At 47.3% G+C, this 17,261-nt stretch overlaps 1 protein-coding gene across 1 annotated transcript in view; it reads right to left on the reverse strand.

Annotated features, from left to right (window-relative positions):
- The window catches only part of LOC135829541 (dynamin-1-like), a 36,135-nt gene that overhangs the window by 14,559 nt on the left and 4,315 nt on the right, over positions 1-17,261 (reverse strand). The window contains exons 2-14 of the mRNA XM_065341937.1: positions 14,026-14,102; positions 13,228-13,377; positions 12,456-12,659; positions 9,616-9,714; positions 9,073-9,181; positions 8,521-8,572; positions 7,440-7,582; positions 5,916-6,051; positions 3,783-3,850; positions 3,079-3,217; positions 2,457-2,543; positions 1,622-1,686; positions 1,024-1,066 (exon numbers count right to left, since the gene is read on the reverse strand). Of these exons, the coding sequence (XP_065198009.1) occupies positions 1,024-1,066; positions 1,622-1,686; positions 2,457-2,543; positions 3,079-3,217; positions 3,783-3,850; positions 5,916-6,051; positions 7,440-7,582; positions 8,521-8,572; positions 9,073-9,181; positions 9,616-9,714; positions 12,456-12,659; positions 13,228-13,377; positions 14,026-14,102 (1,372 nt within the window). The remainder of the gene's footprint in view (positions 1-1,023; positions 1,067-1,621; positions 1,687-2,456; positions 2,544-3,078; positions 3,218-3,782; positions 3,851-5,915; positions 6,052-7,439; positions 7,583-8,520; positions 8,573-9,072; positions 9,182-9,615; positions 9,715-12,455; positions 12,660-13,227; positions 13,378-14,025; positions 14,103-17,261) is intronic.

A 17,261-nucleotide genomic window follows, 5' to 3' on the forward strand; every position in this document is an offset into this window, starting at 1 on the left:
CACATTCGAACGAATATTTCTCATGGCGAATATTCGCTAACCGGGTATGCAGAGTTTACCGGGCGACTTCAAACTTCCGTAACTTCGTAAATACTTGACCGAACCGCCTCATCGAAAGTTCCATCGGCATTAGAAAACTCTCAGCTGTCGTCTCGAAGCAACCCGGACGCGATCCGAGGTCCTGGAATGGAGTTATGGCGGTCGAACGAAAAATCACGTCTTGGGCTGTTTTTTGAGCACTTCAGCTGGGGATTTTGTGAAAATTGACCTAGATATGGTGGAGAAATACATGTATGTGCCTTCGTTTGTCATGCCTAATAATAGTGACAATATCCAATAAAACGACTGAGAGGAGGGTGTGTGATGTCATCCGTGTTAACGAAAGAATATTCGTTCGTTCGTTCGTTAAGCCAAAGAATATTCGGCTACTGGGTTTTGATATTCGTTTCACCACTAGAGGTGGCGCATAATAAAGTTGCGTAGGGTTCCACAGCTCAGGCAACCACAAAAAAGGCTATGAAAATTGTTTGATTTGAAGCTTGCGGAAAAGTGGTATTCAATTTTTTCAGAGTGCGGGAAGTAGGTCTCGATGCTCAAGCGTGCATGCGCGAAGTGTACAACAGTACGCATGTGCCGTACATTACAGTGTGGCAGTACAGTGATTGCAACGAAAAGTTATATTCGTTGTTCAGCTCTTTTCCGTCGAAAGTTGACGAAAGCTCGTGCGACTTCCGTTACTCCAGGACGTATCGTCCAAATCTTATGAATTTTCGTCGAAGTTTGCCATCAGTCTGGTCTTTCTCTCCCCCCCCCCCCCCTCTCTCTCTCTCTCTCTCTCTCTCTCCCTCTGTCTCTCTCTCACGCACACATGCCGTTGCCACAAAGTACCACGACAAAATACAGTACATGTACCACAAAGAACGAAGGCGGAGGATCACGAAAAGAGGAACATCGCTAACTTTAAGTGGTACGCCGTTCTTCGGCACCCGATGCTGCCGTAATTGCGTGCATTCTGAAACTGACCTGGATGCCTTGTCCGTCTTTCTTGCCTTTCTTCTTCGTACTCCTGTGAAAGCGAGACAACACAAGGAGCACACCATACATTGTGTTGCCATAGTTCTGCTTAAACGGCACGTGTTAAGAGAGGCCGATGCAAGTCAGAAACCCCACCAGCAGCAGCACTAGTACTCAGTCTTTGACGCCACAGTTGAGCCGCTTCTACAATACAGTGAACCCTGTCTAAGGCGACCGCTCAAGAGACATTGAAACGTGGTCTTCTTGCGCTATCCAGGGTCATTTGACTGGAGGTAGCATCCCTTGGTCCTGGTTGTAGTGGTCCTCTAGGACTGGACAGGTGGTCACCTTATCCGAGTGGTCGCCTTAGCAGGTTCTACAGTACTGATCTCTCAGCAGACACCGCTGAACACAGCTGAACATTCATGAACATTCATGTCTACACGCAGAACAGTACTTTTCAATCAGATTTCAGTTTTACGTTCTGAGGGGGAGAGGGGGGGGGGTTGGGTCTAAACTAAAATAATTCGTTCGGTGAAAAAAACTTGGATATTTATGGACGGCCCCTAAAAGGCTAAAGCCCATGGTTATATGCAGTGTTGCTTACGCGCTCTCAAAGTCCGGATGCCTAGTGTTGATGTATGCTAGCTCACCATCAATAATCACATCAACCTGTACACAGAGCCACAGCAGCAATGATCACTCAGCATCAAACAACAATCTACATCATATGCTGTTCGTACTACTGTAAAAGCAGAACTTTTTGGTGGTGTTTAATTTTCGGTAACTTCGGTGCCGACAATTTTCAGTTAAATAAAACGCACCGAAAATGTCGGTACTAGTGCACGCAAGTACAAAGAAATAGGCCAGCCGCCAAAGCAGTATGACAACAACAGGAGGAGGCCAGGGACCTGTTTGCTGGAATCGCTTCTGCATGATCGAGCAGACACACGCCTACACCTGCTAGTATGGAAAGTGCCGGACAACTAAAGAAAGTCGGAATCATGACGGAATAGTATTCAGTTATAGGTCACCGTGCATCTCCGATTACCGGCACGCATGCATATGCAGTTCTGGCCAGAGAAATCCAGCCTCATGAATATACAGTAAAACCTGGCAAGGCGATCACTCGGATAAGGTGACCACCTGTCCCAGAAGACCACTACAACAAGGACCAAGGTATGCTATTTCCACAACTTTCCAGTCAAATGACCCTGCACAAGGAGACCACCTGGTTACACAAAGACGACGTCTTGATGGTCCCTTGAGCGGTCGTCTTAGACAGGTTTCACGCCGCGTTCGAGTGCACAGAACAGTGTGTATAGTGCTAGGGCCATGTAGCCCCTTGTGCTATTTTATTCATGAGGTTGGATTTCTCTGGCCAGTGCTGTATAACATAATAGTATGTAATGAAGTGGTGGAGGATGGTACCCAGGACTTACAAATCTCTTGCATCGCTCGGCGCTTTCAACAATGGTGGAACGACACGCGCGGTCAATCTCATCGCTCAAGCTTGGGTATTTGTTGATCTGCACAGGGCAAACACACACACACACAGAGCAGAACGAATTGAAGAGGGTGTTGGATGGGAACGGATGTGCTGACCAAGATTGTAGTACAGGTGAAATCCTGATAATTCGAACCTCGAAATGCCAGGAAAAAACTTCTAATTATCCGGACATTCTAATTATCCAAACATGAACCCACAACACAATATGTATGTCAAAATGCTCTCATGGTCACGCAGAGTTGCGCTATGGACCTTAGACACTTTACGGACACTGAACTGACCAGCACAGCCTGCTCATGCAAACTGAACTGACCAGTACAGTGTACAGTGAACTTCGAATTACACTTTGCTACTTCGAAGTAACTTCGAATTATCAGCACAAATCCCACACATTTTCTATGTAAGTGGAATCTGTGGGACTTCTAATTAACCGGACATGTCCAGTTCGAGGTTCGAGAGAGCGAGAGAGAGAGTGAGAGAGAGAGAGAGAGTGAGAGAGAGTGAGAGTGAGAGAGAGACAGAGACAGAGACAGAGAGACAGAGAAAGGCCTCACCTTGCTACATAGTTTAGACACTATTGACCTTAGCTCATCACACACCAGGTCAATGACTTCATTCGCCGGGTTATGGAAAATCCTAATCTGCTTCTTGCAAATGATGTCGAACGCCATGTTAGGTGTGAAAATGGAGCCTCTACAGTGGAGAAATGGGCACAGGACACACTACTCATGAATGATACAGGAAGATGGTGAGGATGACGGCAAGACTTGATAACCAGGAGTGTATAACTGTGAACATGCGTCAATACACTGTGTGTTGCCTACATCACGCCCTGTAAAACAACAAGAGTCAATAAGGGGTCGTCGCAAAGTGTTCTGTGGTCTCTGAAACGAACATCGTTCATTTCGTACTCGGACCCCCTCCCCTCCCTCTGAAACGAACGCAGCTTGCTATGCTGGACGACGAAAATCACCTGCATGTACTTCGAAGTATATGCCATATGTACAGTGTCGGTCGACTTGCGATTTCGGCGCGCACCCCCTCCCCGAAACGAATGATGTTTGTTTCAGGGACGACAAAAAACGTTTGCGACAAGCTCAAGAGTGTAATGAAGGCTGCCAAAGTATGATGCCAAGTATCATAATAGCATAGGGCGACGATAAGCCTTTTCGCACAAAACACATTAGCTGTGATGGGTACACATATCCATCAGTTACAAGAGATTGGGATCATTTTCAGAACGTCACCGCTGTCTTACCGAACACCAGACACGTTGCGGATAGCAATGCTGATTTCACGCCGAATCTCGTTCTCGTCAAACTCCACCTGCCAAACCACAGCACAGCACAGCACGCACGCACGCAGGTACGTACACACACACATACACCTTTGACCTTTGACGCCCATCAACAGAGGCGATGATAGCGATGCCACAGCAGAAGCCATAGCAACTTGTGCTGGGATTGCACCATTCAACAGCTTGGCATGATGAGACACCAGTAGAGCCAAGACAGCCCCCCCCCCCCCACACACACACATACACACACTTACGCTTCGCATGTACCGGTAATACCAATACCAAATCGTCAAATGCATTGGAGCTGGGTTGCACTGCAGTTCAAACATGTTATGCACACTATGGCAATCCCTCTGCACAAGCTAAGCACGCTCAACACGAGTCCGTAAATTACGGATGGAGATCAGCGTGCATAGCCTAATACTTGGACTTCGCCATGGCAATGCCTAATGACTACTTGCACGGACAGGGGAACAGAAGGCACACGTACTAGCTGAGTCTTACATGCAGTAATAGACAGTGAGATGAGTTTCCACGGAGAAATGGAATCTTATGTACCGTCAACCTTGCGGAAGACGACCATCGACTGCGCATGAGGAAAGCGTCGTTATTCGAGAGTTGTCGATATTTGTGAGGTTCAAATTTCCAAAGTACGAAGTCAAATGGTCACTAGGTCAGAAGATTGTGTCGCTACTTTGAAGTACTCACAAGTTGTTGTTATACAGGAGGTCTTTATTCATGAGTTGTAGTTATACAGGAGGTCTTTATTCATGAGTTGTTGTTATACAGGAGGTCTTTATTCATGAGTTGTTGTTAGACCCGAGCTCGGCATTCATGAGGTTGACAGTACAGGTCCTCCCTCATTATAACGAGTCCGGTTTAATAGTACATAAACCGCGTTAGTAAATAGAAATCTGAAATCCCCTGGCGAAACGTGGTCTATACAACTGTTTACAGGTCCGGTTACAACATAATCCGTTAGTACATAAAATTCGTTATAACGACCCTTTGCCCAGGTCCCTGGAGTGCCAAACCCTCAGTACAAGATAATACTGACCATGCAGGACCAAGGCCAAAACACGTAGGATAAAGCAGAAAGACGAAACGTAATATATCTATGTATTCGTGAATATGGACGATCCTTTGCATCCAAGGAAGAGTTAGGTTGGAGATTTTCAATTATCTTATAACGAGTTGAAGCATCGATAATATTTATGTTGTATCGAGGGTAGCCCCGGTAGGTACGAAGTAGTGTATATTTCACCTTTAGCTGCAAGTCCTGCTACAAGATAAGTCTCGTTATAAGATAACTTTTTCGATGGCCCAGAGATTATCTACTAACGAGGGAGGACCTGTACCATAACTAAGTAACATGTTTTTTTCGATTTTGACAGCATGTTACAAGCTACCGACCCCTAGAGTAACGAGGGTCCGAACCTGGGTTTTCCCAATACGGTTCAAATGGTCGCAAGACCGGGACTCTGCCAACCGGGTTATGGTTGTAGTCAGGAGCACTACGCGTCCTCGCCTTGTAACATGCTGTCAAAATCGAAAAAAAACATGTTAAACTACCAAGCAAGGCTTCTGTGTATATACTATAACTGAGTAAGCAGGATATGCTAGGCACTGCATTGAGACTAGAACTGTGAACTGTAAGTCAACTAATATTCGGCGCATATTTACTTTCAGCTATTTTCGACCTGGGAATTTTTGGGCGTAAATTTGTTGTGGCCGAAATTGTGTTTTCCAACGTTCAGTGTGACAGGGAGGGTTTACCGGGTGTTAGCGGCCGTCGTGAGTTCCCTTCGGGAACGGACACGATAATTTACTCTCTTTTTTTTTAGTGTGACAGGGTATACAGGCAGCAGCAGTACTGGCCGAAATTAGAATGCAGCCGAAATGTGTTTTAGCTCTGGGAGGCCGACATCTTTAAAAACATGCCGAGAATTGGTAGACTTACGGTATCGAACTTTGGAATTGTAGTGTCACGCTTTCTGAGTGATCCCTTTGAAATAAATATTATTTTACTGCATTTCATTCTGATCTTGCACTATTGGCTACACATCAAGCTAAGCCCTGAGAGCACAAGCTCACCTTGGCCAGCTTGAGAGGAAGTTTCTCGTGGAATATTGCGTTGATTCTGCAGCCACCGGAGAGCTCGGCAAGATCAATGTTGGTACCCACTCCTTCCACGATCGACTTGAAGTCGTCCGAAAACTTGTACAGCGTCCTGGAAAAGACAATGGAAAACATAATACACTTTTACCTCGTTTGTCCGGACCCCGAAGTTACGGGCACTTCAGTCTACCGAGCACATTTCGGGCGAGTTTCAGTGGAAAATCACTACTTTTTTAACACTTTTTGTGAAAATAGTGACACCATGTCATATCTATGGCCTTTCCCCATAAACATGTATGTGATTCGGAGTTACGGACATTTCAAAGTTACGGGCAGTGCCCGGTCCTGGACCGCCGGGATAAACAAGGTATGAGTGTATGCTGATGTAAAATGTACTTGCTTAAGCTACATATACCCAATCAGCCCATTGTGCATCGCCAAACGTGGAAGGCATGAGTAATGCATGTGAGTATGCTGCTATCAGCAATGTACTGTTCAACAACCCACACGACCATGCCCAGTTTTCTGTGTAGGGTGCTGATGGTACAAACTATGTCCAGTGTTCTAGCCAGGTCCACATAGTAGGGGGGGGGGGCGGGGGGGGGGGGCATGGGAAAAAGTTACCCCATGACCCATTTTTTCCATTGTCCAAAATTGTCTCGCCATGCAAAATGTAACATACAGGGTGAACCCCGACTTCACCCCTCACAAATGTACCTTTATGAACCCTCTAGTAGCAGTAGTGACTATCGACTGTATTTTCGTTGAATGGCGTGAAAAAACACAAAAATCGGAAAATGAGTAGGGGGGCGCGCAAACGGAGTAGGGGGGGGTGCTGCGCCCCCCCCCCCTTTGGCTAGAACCCTGATGTCATTGTGCAATGGGCTTACATGTATTGAGCTGAAGCATCCAGGAGAATCGGTCACTTTGCTACATGTATAAGGAAAATAAAACGAGACCTTGCTATAATGTGGAAATAGGAAGAGCGGTGATACTAGAATGGCGATAAATGAACTGGAATTTCTAGGGTCCTGCGGTGCAGCATGACAACAGGCTTGCCTGCTCTGAGCATGGTGAGACTTGACACAGCCATAGTAAAACTAACTTTGCTTGGAAAACAGAGAACGAAAAGAAACCGACAGAATGTGCAGTCTTCTTCTGGGAGCTGAGTTGAGTGAACTCCGTCAGACCAGACGCACATTCCAACACATAGTCCCAGCGGAGCATGTAATGCAGTCTGGTACTGATGACGCCGTGCCACACCCACCGCGCCAATGGCCCATTTCCGGAACCCAGTCAAAAACGAAAGGCTATAATGTTGTTGCAGTGCGGAAGGAAGCCCATTTCACTCAACTTCACCTCCAATATGCATGCGCGGCTATTTTAAGTGTGGCAGCACGAGGATGTCAACACGGAATGTGGTGGATTGCACCCTGTCCACTGCATGACACAAAAAAAGCAACTGCTCGTTCGTGCACTGTAACATGAGTACAAACTTACGACATCATGACCTTGGTTTTCATATTCGGGTCGTCCGGGTTGAACTTCTTCATGTCAGCGACCTCTGGCTCCAGTCTGTTGAGCTGGTCTTGGAGATTCTGACGAATCGACGGCAGCGTCTCACGAATATGATTAGTCAATTGCTAAAGACAGCGGCAAGAAAATTGTCCAAAAACCACGTGCAGAAACACACATTCCCATCCACATGCACAGAAGCACACATGCACGCACATGCACACACACATGCACACACACACACACACATGCACACACACACACACACACACACACACACACACACACACACACACACAAACACACACGACGAACTATCGAGAACGTGTAAAATTGAATGATTGCGCGTTATAAACAAACAGAAGCCGGCAAACATTTGCAACAACAGTAGCAACACATCCAAGCCAAGAAGAACATCAGAAGTAGCAGAGGAATGAGCTAGTAAGTCTGTCTTGTATAGCGTCACACACACACACACACACACACACACACACACACACACACACACACACACACACACACACACATACACACACACACACGCACGCACGCACGCACACACACGCACACACACAGGGGAAGTCTGGTTTGCACCTTCGTTCGAAGAGTAACATTTCTTGGTCAAGTCGAGCAAGCTGCAACTCCCGGTGCCGAAAGGCGGGCTCACGCCCCTACATGGCTACTTCCCCTTGTCTAACCCCCAAGACGATTATGATAGTAGCCGACTGGCCGAAATTAAAAAAACCTTTCTTGAGAGACCGTTCTGAGAGCGTGATTGGCTGGTTACATGAGAGGTCAGTAGTGCCTAGCTTTACCTGCGCAGTCAGACCTCGCTTAACCGCACACATCCATTTTCCACAAACATATCCGGATAGGCGAGGGAACCGGATAATCCCACACACATACTGTATGTATGCATGGCATATGCTGTAAATCGGTAACCAATGGTTTTCTTCCGGATGGCGAGGGGTCCGGATAAAAGAGGACCAAATAAGCGAGGTCTGACTGCATTACATACACTACTGTCCTGTGCTGGACAGCATCATAGTACTGTATGGTATTGTACCTGATTGAGTGTCTTCTGCAGGTAGGAAGTACCACAGCGATCAGCTAGATGCCTACAGAATGCAAACACACACACGCGCACGCACACACACACACACAAACACACGCACGCATACACACACACACACACACACACACACACACACACACACACACACACGCACACATACACACACATACACATGTGCGCACGTGTTCACACACACAAATACAATTGCACGCACACAGTCATTTACCGCACACGCAGGCAAGCGTAGACACACGAGACAGACCCACAAGCAGAAACAGACTCAAGACAAAATAAAGCGACAAAAACACACACCCATGCAGGTGTGCATTGACACACGTACACACATAGAAAGTGAACAAGAAGGAGGAGACAAGGATTTTCATAGCACGGGGACTGTTTCATGAGAGTATTGATAGCGAGTAATGTGGCTCTTTGCACATCAAACGTACAGCATTTTTTTACTATGTTCACATACCCAGCTCGAAAGGAATAATGAAAAACAATGGTACGGAGCATGTACGTGTACGAAGCCCTGGAGCTTACCGGTAAGACGGATGGCTAAGGAAGTAACGCCGTTCAGCCTCTTGCGCTGCTTTGATGTCCTTGTTACCCATGATGTCCTTCTGTGAGCGATTCACAACACCAATATACCCTGCAGGCCAAAGCAACAATAAAAATAGATTTCACGGTTCGAGTGAGACTCGGCTGGAAGAACAACAACAGTGTACTCTAATTTCTGAAGTTCTAGGCGCTCAAACCCTTAGGCATGGGGCAAAGGGCCAGGTTAGGTGAGCAGAAAACTTAGGTACAGAAAAGAAGTTCACCACTGGATGATGTGTGTGAGGCAGTGTGTGTGTTCAGCAATAGAAAATGTACGTATAAAAGAGATAGAGACTTAGTCGGACGGAAACGTATTAGCACACGAAGAGACGAAGCTAGTTGTAAATCTGATGAGGCCTTTCGTACCATTACTAACGGAAATTAATGTCTTCTCAAATCAGTACATGGTGAAAATGCGAAAAGAGATGCAACAAGGTACTGAGTATTTGTGAAGTGACAGTACACATACAGTGTTAAGCTGCCTACCTCTTCTAAGTGGAATATGTTTGTTCTCCAGGATATCCTTGGCATCAGTACCCTCGTCCATCAAATCCAGCTTTGTCACCACACCGATTGTCCGTAGACCTGAGAGAGAGAGAGAGAGAGAGAGAGAGAGAGAGAGAGAGAGAGTAGCAAGCGGATAGTGGATGAAAAGAGCGTGCACAAACACATGCACACAAAGGAACACACACACGCGCGCGCACGCGTGTGTACACACACACACACACACACACATACACACACACTACTACTACTACTACTATTGACAGCTGCCAGAAATGGCCACGCCGCTCCCCAAAGGGAGGTACTGTCAGAGAGGTTAGGGGAGAGGTAGGCAGTGCTTCAAATGGCGCTCCAGGTCCTGTCGCCTCCGAAACTGGCGTTGACTACAGACTCGGCAATGATGTTCAAAGTGCTGGCGATCAGTCACTGTAGGGCGCTTCGGGCGGGGTCCACAGCGATGGCGCTTGAGGCCAGCAGTAGACTTGAAAGTACGCTGGCAGGCAGTACACACCGGGACCTCGGCAACAGGAGGAGCATCAAAAGGCGGTCGGTCGTCACAGTTGTCACTCCCTAGGCACTTATGCACTGCAAGCCTACCCCTGCTCCGGAGCCATCTACTGCAGGCAGGACACTGCACCGACCCAGGCTGCTGTGATACGGGGAGCTGTCGGACTGCTGTGCACTTGTGCCGGGCCATGTCGGCGCGCCGACGAAACAGGCGGCCGCAAACGTGGCACACAATCGTCTTCGGGGCAGGCTCCTTCACCCCCGCTGCTGCCGACACTATGTCACGCCACTCTCCGCGATCGTTGGCTGATTGGAACCAATTGTGCACACCGGCCACAGTCAGATCAGCCTGGACAACGTCCTTCCAGCGATGTCGGGGGCCGCAAAACGGGCAGGTTCGTGGAAGATGAGCGAAGAGCAACTGCTTGGGTAACCGATTGTTATCAAGCCGAGCTAGGTGCCCAAGCCACTCCAAGCGTCTTCGCTGTACCATGCACGACAGTGGAGTAGGGTCACCCCACTGTGTGCGTAGTCACCCCACTGTGTGCGTAGTTGCTCCGATGTAATGTGCTGCTCCCACTGGCGGCCGCGCGAAATGCCAAGGATTGACCATAGATTGGCGTGATGGAACCTGTCCAGCTTGTCCAAGTCCGACTTCAATGGGGTCCAACACTCCGAGCCAAACAAAACCGTGGTGAGAACACATACCACATACAAATGCCTTCGAGTAGGCAGGTTCAGGCTCTGATCATGTAAAGTCCGCCGAAGACAGCCAAAGGCCCTGGCACCCTTCGCAAGGCGGCTCTGGACATCGGCATGAGCTCGCGAATCCGGAGTTATAACAGATCCAAGATAGGGGAAGGAGGTAACAGCTTCAACCCTTTCATTGCCAACTGCCAGATCGGAACAATCAGCGGCAGCGACTCCATAGCCCGCGACCAGTAGCTTAGTTTTCGTCATGCTGACCGTGAGGCCAAAGCTGGATGCCACATCGCAGAAGGCGGACAGGGACAGGTCGGCTGCAGCACGAGTTGTTGCGAGTAGGACGGCGTCATCGGCAAACTCAAAATCATCAGCATGACCAGTCTGAGACTGTCGACGTCGCCCAGCTGCACGGGGAAACAACTGTCCATTAATCAAGAAGCTGAAATCCACACCAGACTCGATGCCGCGCTCCCTGAGAACAGACCTCCACCGCTCCACACACACATACACACACACACACACACATACACACACATACACATACACACACACACATACACACACACATACACACACACACACACACACAAACACACACACACACACACACACACACACACACATGCATGCATATGCATGTACACAAGATTCCATGACCATCGCTACAATCCAAAAGCTAGACAGAGATGACATCCGTCCGGTTTTCACAGAAACATCCACAACCGATACCTGCTCTTTGCTATTCGCTGCAAGAAAGCTACGAATGCTCATTCTACCATGCTGGTGTGCTCCCAACAAAACAAAAAAAGACAGTTTGCATCATTCTGACATTCAACCACTTGGGGTTCAGATGTTGGTTGCTTCGTCTCCAATTTGTCCATTTCTTCCTTACAACTCCGCTGAGTACATGTGTAATGCTTGAAAGCTGCATACAAATATCAGGGTTCTAGCCAAGGAGGGTAGGAGGGGGGGGGGGGGGGGAGGACATGCCTCTCCCCCCCCCCCCCCCTGTAGTGCCCTACTCATTCGTCGATTTTGTGTTTCTCAGGCCATTCAACGAAAAATGCAGTCTATAGTCCTACTCAGGGTTCTAGCCAAAGGCGGGTAGGGGGCGCAGCGCCCCCCTACTCCGTTTGCGCCCCCCCCTGTGAAAAAGTGCAGCCCCCTACTCATTTTCCGATTTTTGTGTTTTTTCACGCCATTCAACGAAAATACAGTCGATAGTCACTACTAGAGGGTTCATAAAGGCACATTTGTGAGGGGTGAAGTCGGGGTTCACCCTGTATGTTACATTTTGCATGGCAAGACAATTTTGGAAGATGGAAAAAATGGGTCATGGGGTATCTTTTTCGCATGCCCGCCCCCCTACTATATTGACCTGGCTAGAACCCTGCTACTTAAACAGCAGGTTCATAAAGGCACAATTGCCTGGAGAGAGCCCCGTGCGTCGCATCTTGCATGGTAAGACATTGGGGAAAATGGAAGAAATGGGTTACTGGGTAACTATTTCCCCTACCCCCCGCCCCCTCCCTCCCCGGCCTACTATTGGTACCTGGCTCGAAGCCTGAGTATGTTGTCATGGCATCAGTAGCCATGAGAACCGCTCTCACCTTGCGGGTCGACTTCCTTGGCCATTTTCAGCGCGTCGCTGTTGGCCAAGTCACTGTTGGCCGGAGACACGGCAAGGATGAGGCAGTTCGGCTTGGCGATGAAGTGCATGATCATGTCGCGAATCTGCTGCTCAATATCCACCGGCTGATCTCCCACGGCAACCTTGGTCAGGCCGGGCAAGTCGATGAGAGTGAGATTGAGCACTGTGAACGGGCAGAGAAGTAGGAAAGAAAACTGACAATGTTTAGAATTTCATATGGACGCACTATAGTACATATTCGCTCTCATGTATATTGGGTTTGCTACCCCCATTTGATTCTGCACAGCAACGAGGGCATCAAGCAAGACAGAAGTAACTGTAGCAGCAGCAGCAGCAGCAGCAGCAGCAGCAGCAGCAGCAGCAGCACCAGCACCAGGAGCAGTAACATGGCTGTCTTGAGTGAGCAGTTCTGCCGGTTTGGAAAAAGTAAACACTGGTTCGCTTTCTATTGCAACATGTTCAGGTCTGAGCAAAGCCGGGCACATTCTTGCGGCATCATACATGTAAACGGTCCAATGTCCCCATTGTTACTTTTCTGATTCCCCTCACAACCCCTATTTATCTGTTGTGGTTGGCTAACACCCACTCTCTTCACAGTAGCCGGTGTTCCCACTGTGCCTTGAGGTGTTCCAATAAATGAATAAATATAAAAAATAAGATGTTTATCTCCAAGATCGGGTGAGCGGCTTATCGAGAGTAGACTGTATGAACAGAGTGACAAAGTGCCTTACCATTCGGCGAGAATACTCTCAAGTTGATCGGGATGTTGGATATGCCTTTGTTGCTGCCTGTCATGCGATCCGTCTCGTCCTCAATCTCCTTGCGAATCTCCTCAAAGTTGGTGAACTTGCGTCCCTTGGCGTGCAAGAACTCGCCCCATTCTGAGGCGTTACGAAACGCACGCACACAAAAGAGATACGGTGTTACTTCGAAGCACTTGTAAGGTTATCATATCATTACAGCGGAGTGGTGATTATCCACATACGCACCCCTCTGGGCAAGCAGCAGTCTCCTTGTCGGGAGTGTGTTTGGATAAAGGAGCGGGCACACACACACCCATCTAAAACATGCACATTCCCGCCTCAGGCTTTCATCACTCCTCATTCTCTTCAGCATTACAGTCAAGCACCACAGGAATTGGGCACGCTACAGGTTCTCAGGATCCTGTACCCTATCGGAGCGTGTCACACGAGAGAAAGCTCTGCCGCTGTAGCTCTGGACAGGGAACGTGCAGGCTCGAATTGCATTAATCCTTGGCGGAAAATGCTCGGAAAATTGGCAGATTCTGCTTGAAAAGTTGAGAATTGGCAGAACCGTACCAACCTTATTGCAAGCACGTCGTTGAATTCTGCTCCATTTCTCTATCCACATACCAAACATGCATGAAACATACCAGAAAAAGTAGCAAATTCTACCAATTTTTCTGCCAGCATTATTTGCCAAGGGCTGAATTGCACGCGCTGGAGTTGGGGGGGGGGGGGGGGGGGGGAGATAATGTAACTTCTGTACTCCTGGTACGCTGCACTTACCTCCTTTGGGGACATGATTCAACTGCAGGACAAGGGGTCGACGGGTTACAATGCCTGATCCACGCGGCAGAAAGTCCCTGCAATTCATCAAAGTCAAGAAGAAAACAACAGTAGTATAGGGTGAGGGGGTTCTGGCTCACCTAAAGTTGAACCAAAATCGACTTTTTCGATCGGCCCTATCGGGTCAATCTCTCAAGTCTCCCCCTCCCCATACTACTGTATTAAAGGATAGACCCTCCAACCACTGATTTTCCCAAAATCTAAAGTTGGCTAAACCCAATTTCAGAAAAGTGAGTCAACTTGCTCCCTCCGAGAAATCAGACTGAAATCGGAAGTGAGCCAACTTGAGCTTTTTTCACTTACTGTAGAACGGGTAATTTTAGCGACTATTAATTTTAGCGTTTTCCCATTGTCAACCGGTTAGCGACGTTTTTTAGTGATTTGCAGTGATTTTACTCACTATTACACTAATCACCAGTGCACTACTAATGTCTCAACGGATTAGCGACTTGAAACTTTAGCGAAAATGAGTCGATCGCTAAATTCGCTAGGGTTTTTACGTCGCTAAAATTACCCGTTCTACAGTATCCCGACTTAATCTATATTAGAGGATCTGAGAGCTCTCAAACCTGATCTTGACTCACTTCGAGGACTGATTGGGATCGGTTCCTGAGTCAACTTCGGGTGGTTCAGCTTTGGATGAGGATCTGGATAATGGTAAGCTAACTTTGGATCAACTTTCTGAAAAGACATTTCACCATCATTAAATCGGCAACTCATACCCATTTTCCATCTCATCATCAACAATATATCTCCCATCTTCTTGCTCTCGTGATATCTTTTCAGCATACTCAACTCCTGTTTTAGTTTTGCTAAGGGATTGCTCATTTCCTCATAATTATATATTTTCTTGTTTTTTCTTCATCTTTTTTTATAATCAGTGGCCTCCAACTTGACTTCAGTACTGCTCTCACCTCAGCAAGTACTTCTTTTGTGGGAATGAAAGTTGTGTTTTTCACCTGATCATCTTTACGGGAGGGGGTTGATTTCGAAAGTGTGAAGGTCTTTATCCTTCTTTCTGTGATATTATATTTTTATTTGTCTATGAAATACAGCAGCAGTAATGGGGATGAGAAGAAGGAAAAGGAGGTATATCAAGTGGTTAGATTTTCCCAATGTTCCCGATGAAATTCCCGATGTTGTCGGTGGTCTGTTACATACGCGAAGATTACACAGATCGTGTAAGAAAAAGAATGCGATAGTAAAGAAGAAATTAGAGGCAGCTCTTGAGAGACAGTTACGCGCTACGGAAGATGTGAACGCACTCAAGCTAGAAGTGAAGGCGCTCCAAAAAGAAATGGCTGATGCTAGATCTAATTACAAGATAGCTTTATCCCAGGTAGAGGACGACGAAGATGAGCCTGATCTTCGCTAGACGTGATATCCGTGGAGAATCCTGTTTATACATGACAGCTCACGAGAGACTGTTACGCGCTATGGAAGATGTGAACGCACTCGAGTTGGAAATGAAGGCACTCCAAAACGAGAAGGCTGCTGCTAGATCTATCCCAGATAAAGGACGAAGAAGCTGAGCCTGATCTTCGCTAGTCGTGATATCCGTGGAGAATCCTGTTTATACAGGCTTGATCATGCTCTGATGTATGAATACTTCCACTGCAGCACTGGTCAGCTTGAACGTTATCCATGTATTCATCTCTATGTGGTGGCAGTCAAATCTGTGGACAGCAACTGTTTCGCTCTGTTAGAGCTCCTCAGCACAGCTCAGAGGACCGAAGCGCAGCTCTTCGCAATGAAATACGTTTCCGTGAAGCAAAGCATTTTTTTTATAAAGAGCTGCAAACCCCGCAGTCATATTATCTTTGGACTCGCATACTAGCCTGGCTTGAACGCTATCTATCCGTGTTTGATTCATCTCTATGTGGTGGCAGTCATATATACATGATGAATGTATCTTACTTTCGTGTGTGTGTGTGTGGGGGGGGGGGGGGGGTCAGATTATATCCTATACATGATTAATGTATATTGGAGGGCAGTGGTATACAGTACAGTGGAGATCAGATATAACGACCTTGCATATAACGACAGATTGAGTTTAACGACACAATTCTGCTGCCCAAGTCGTTTAGTAAGTCCTTTGTGAAGATCGGGTTTAGTGACAGATCGAATATAGTGACATTTTGTTCTCTCCCGGAGGAGTGTCGTTATATCCAATCTCCACGGTAATGCTATCACTGATCGAAAAAATCCGACTCAACATCCAACCGAATGAGAAGACCTTTTTACCATTAATGAAAACTGAGAGAATATCAGACGTAATAATGAGGATAACTGACCAAGATGGAAAGGAACTGAACTTGAACAGTGAAAGAACCACGTTCAGTCTTCATCTCCGGGAAAGGAAATAAGACTTAGGTAGATACCATCATGTTCTTGAAACGAAACCAGCTTGTCAAACAAAAGGTTATCGGTGGAAGTCTTCTTGGGAACCTGTACAACAAAGTTAACGGTGTACTATACAACACCAGCAAAATCATTGCTCCAAAGGTCAAGTCCATAGTCAAGATCCACTGTCATCCCAGCAGAGACCGTTCAACATCTCCTTCAGAAGCTGATTTTCTTCAGACTGCAGAGTGATACTGAGTTGTGCAGTTGCAGTGCTGCGGGAAAGAGGATGCGTGCTCAAAATCTCTCATCAGAAAGGTTCCGCACTACGTAAAGTAGAGCAACTTTACGTTAGTAGGCGGGAAAAACCCGTGAATTCGCGAGTTTGCATTCCACTTACGGAAAGTTGATAACGTAGAATACGTAGATAGGGCTCTGATAACGGAGGTACTCCGTAAATGGATCGGGGGATAAGTTTATGACTCTCTGCCGTATCTCTCTCGGTTTTGAAAGCTGAAATGGAAAAAGTGCATCAACACTAGACGACAGTTTACTTTCACTTCCTCCAAGCTTTGTGCTATTTTTTTAGCCATGTCTTCATCCTCTTGTGATTTACCTGTTTCATCTTCGCCTGTCGCATCGAGTGGTAAGTCCGCTCGATTTCACTTTGGGGTTGCGGACGATTGCGCTGTCCTCAGGCAGAGATCATCAGTGGATACTCTCCAAACCGTTTTCGTTTGGGTCGAAAGCTTGGACCGACATTTCAGTAGCCCTTGCACACCAGCTGCCAGGCGTCAAGCCTCGCACTATCAGGGAGAGGGTGATACACCTCG

This window comes from Sycon ciliatum, chromosome 13 (genome assembly GCF_964019385.1).
Source record: "Sycon ciliatum chromosome 13, ocSycCili1.1, whole genome shotgun sequence".
In the NCBI taxonomy this organism is placed as follows: domain Eukaryota; kingdom Metazoa; phylum Porifera; class Calcarea; order Leucosolenida; family Sycettidae; genus Sycon; species Sycon ciliatum.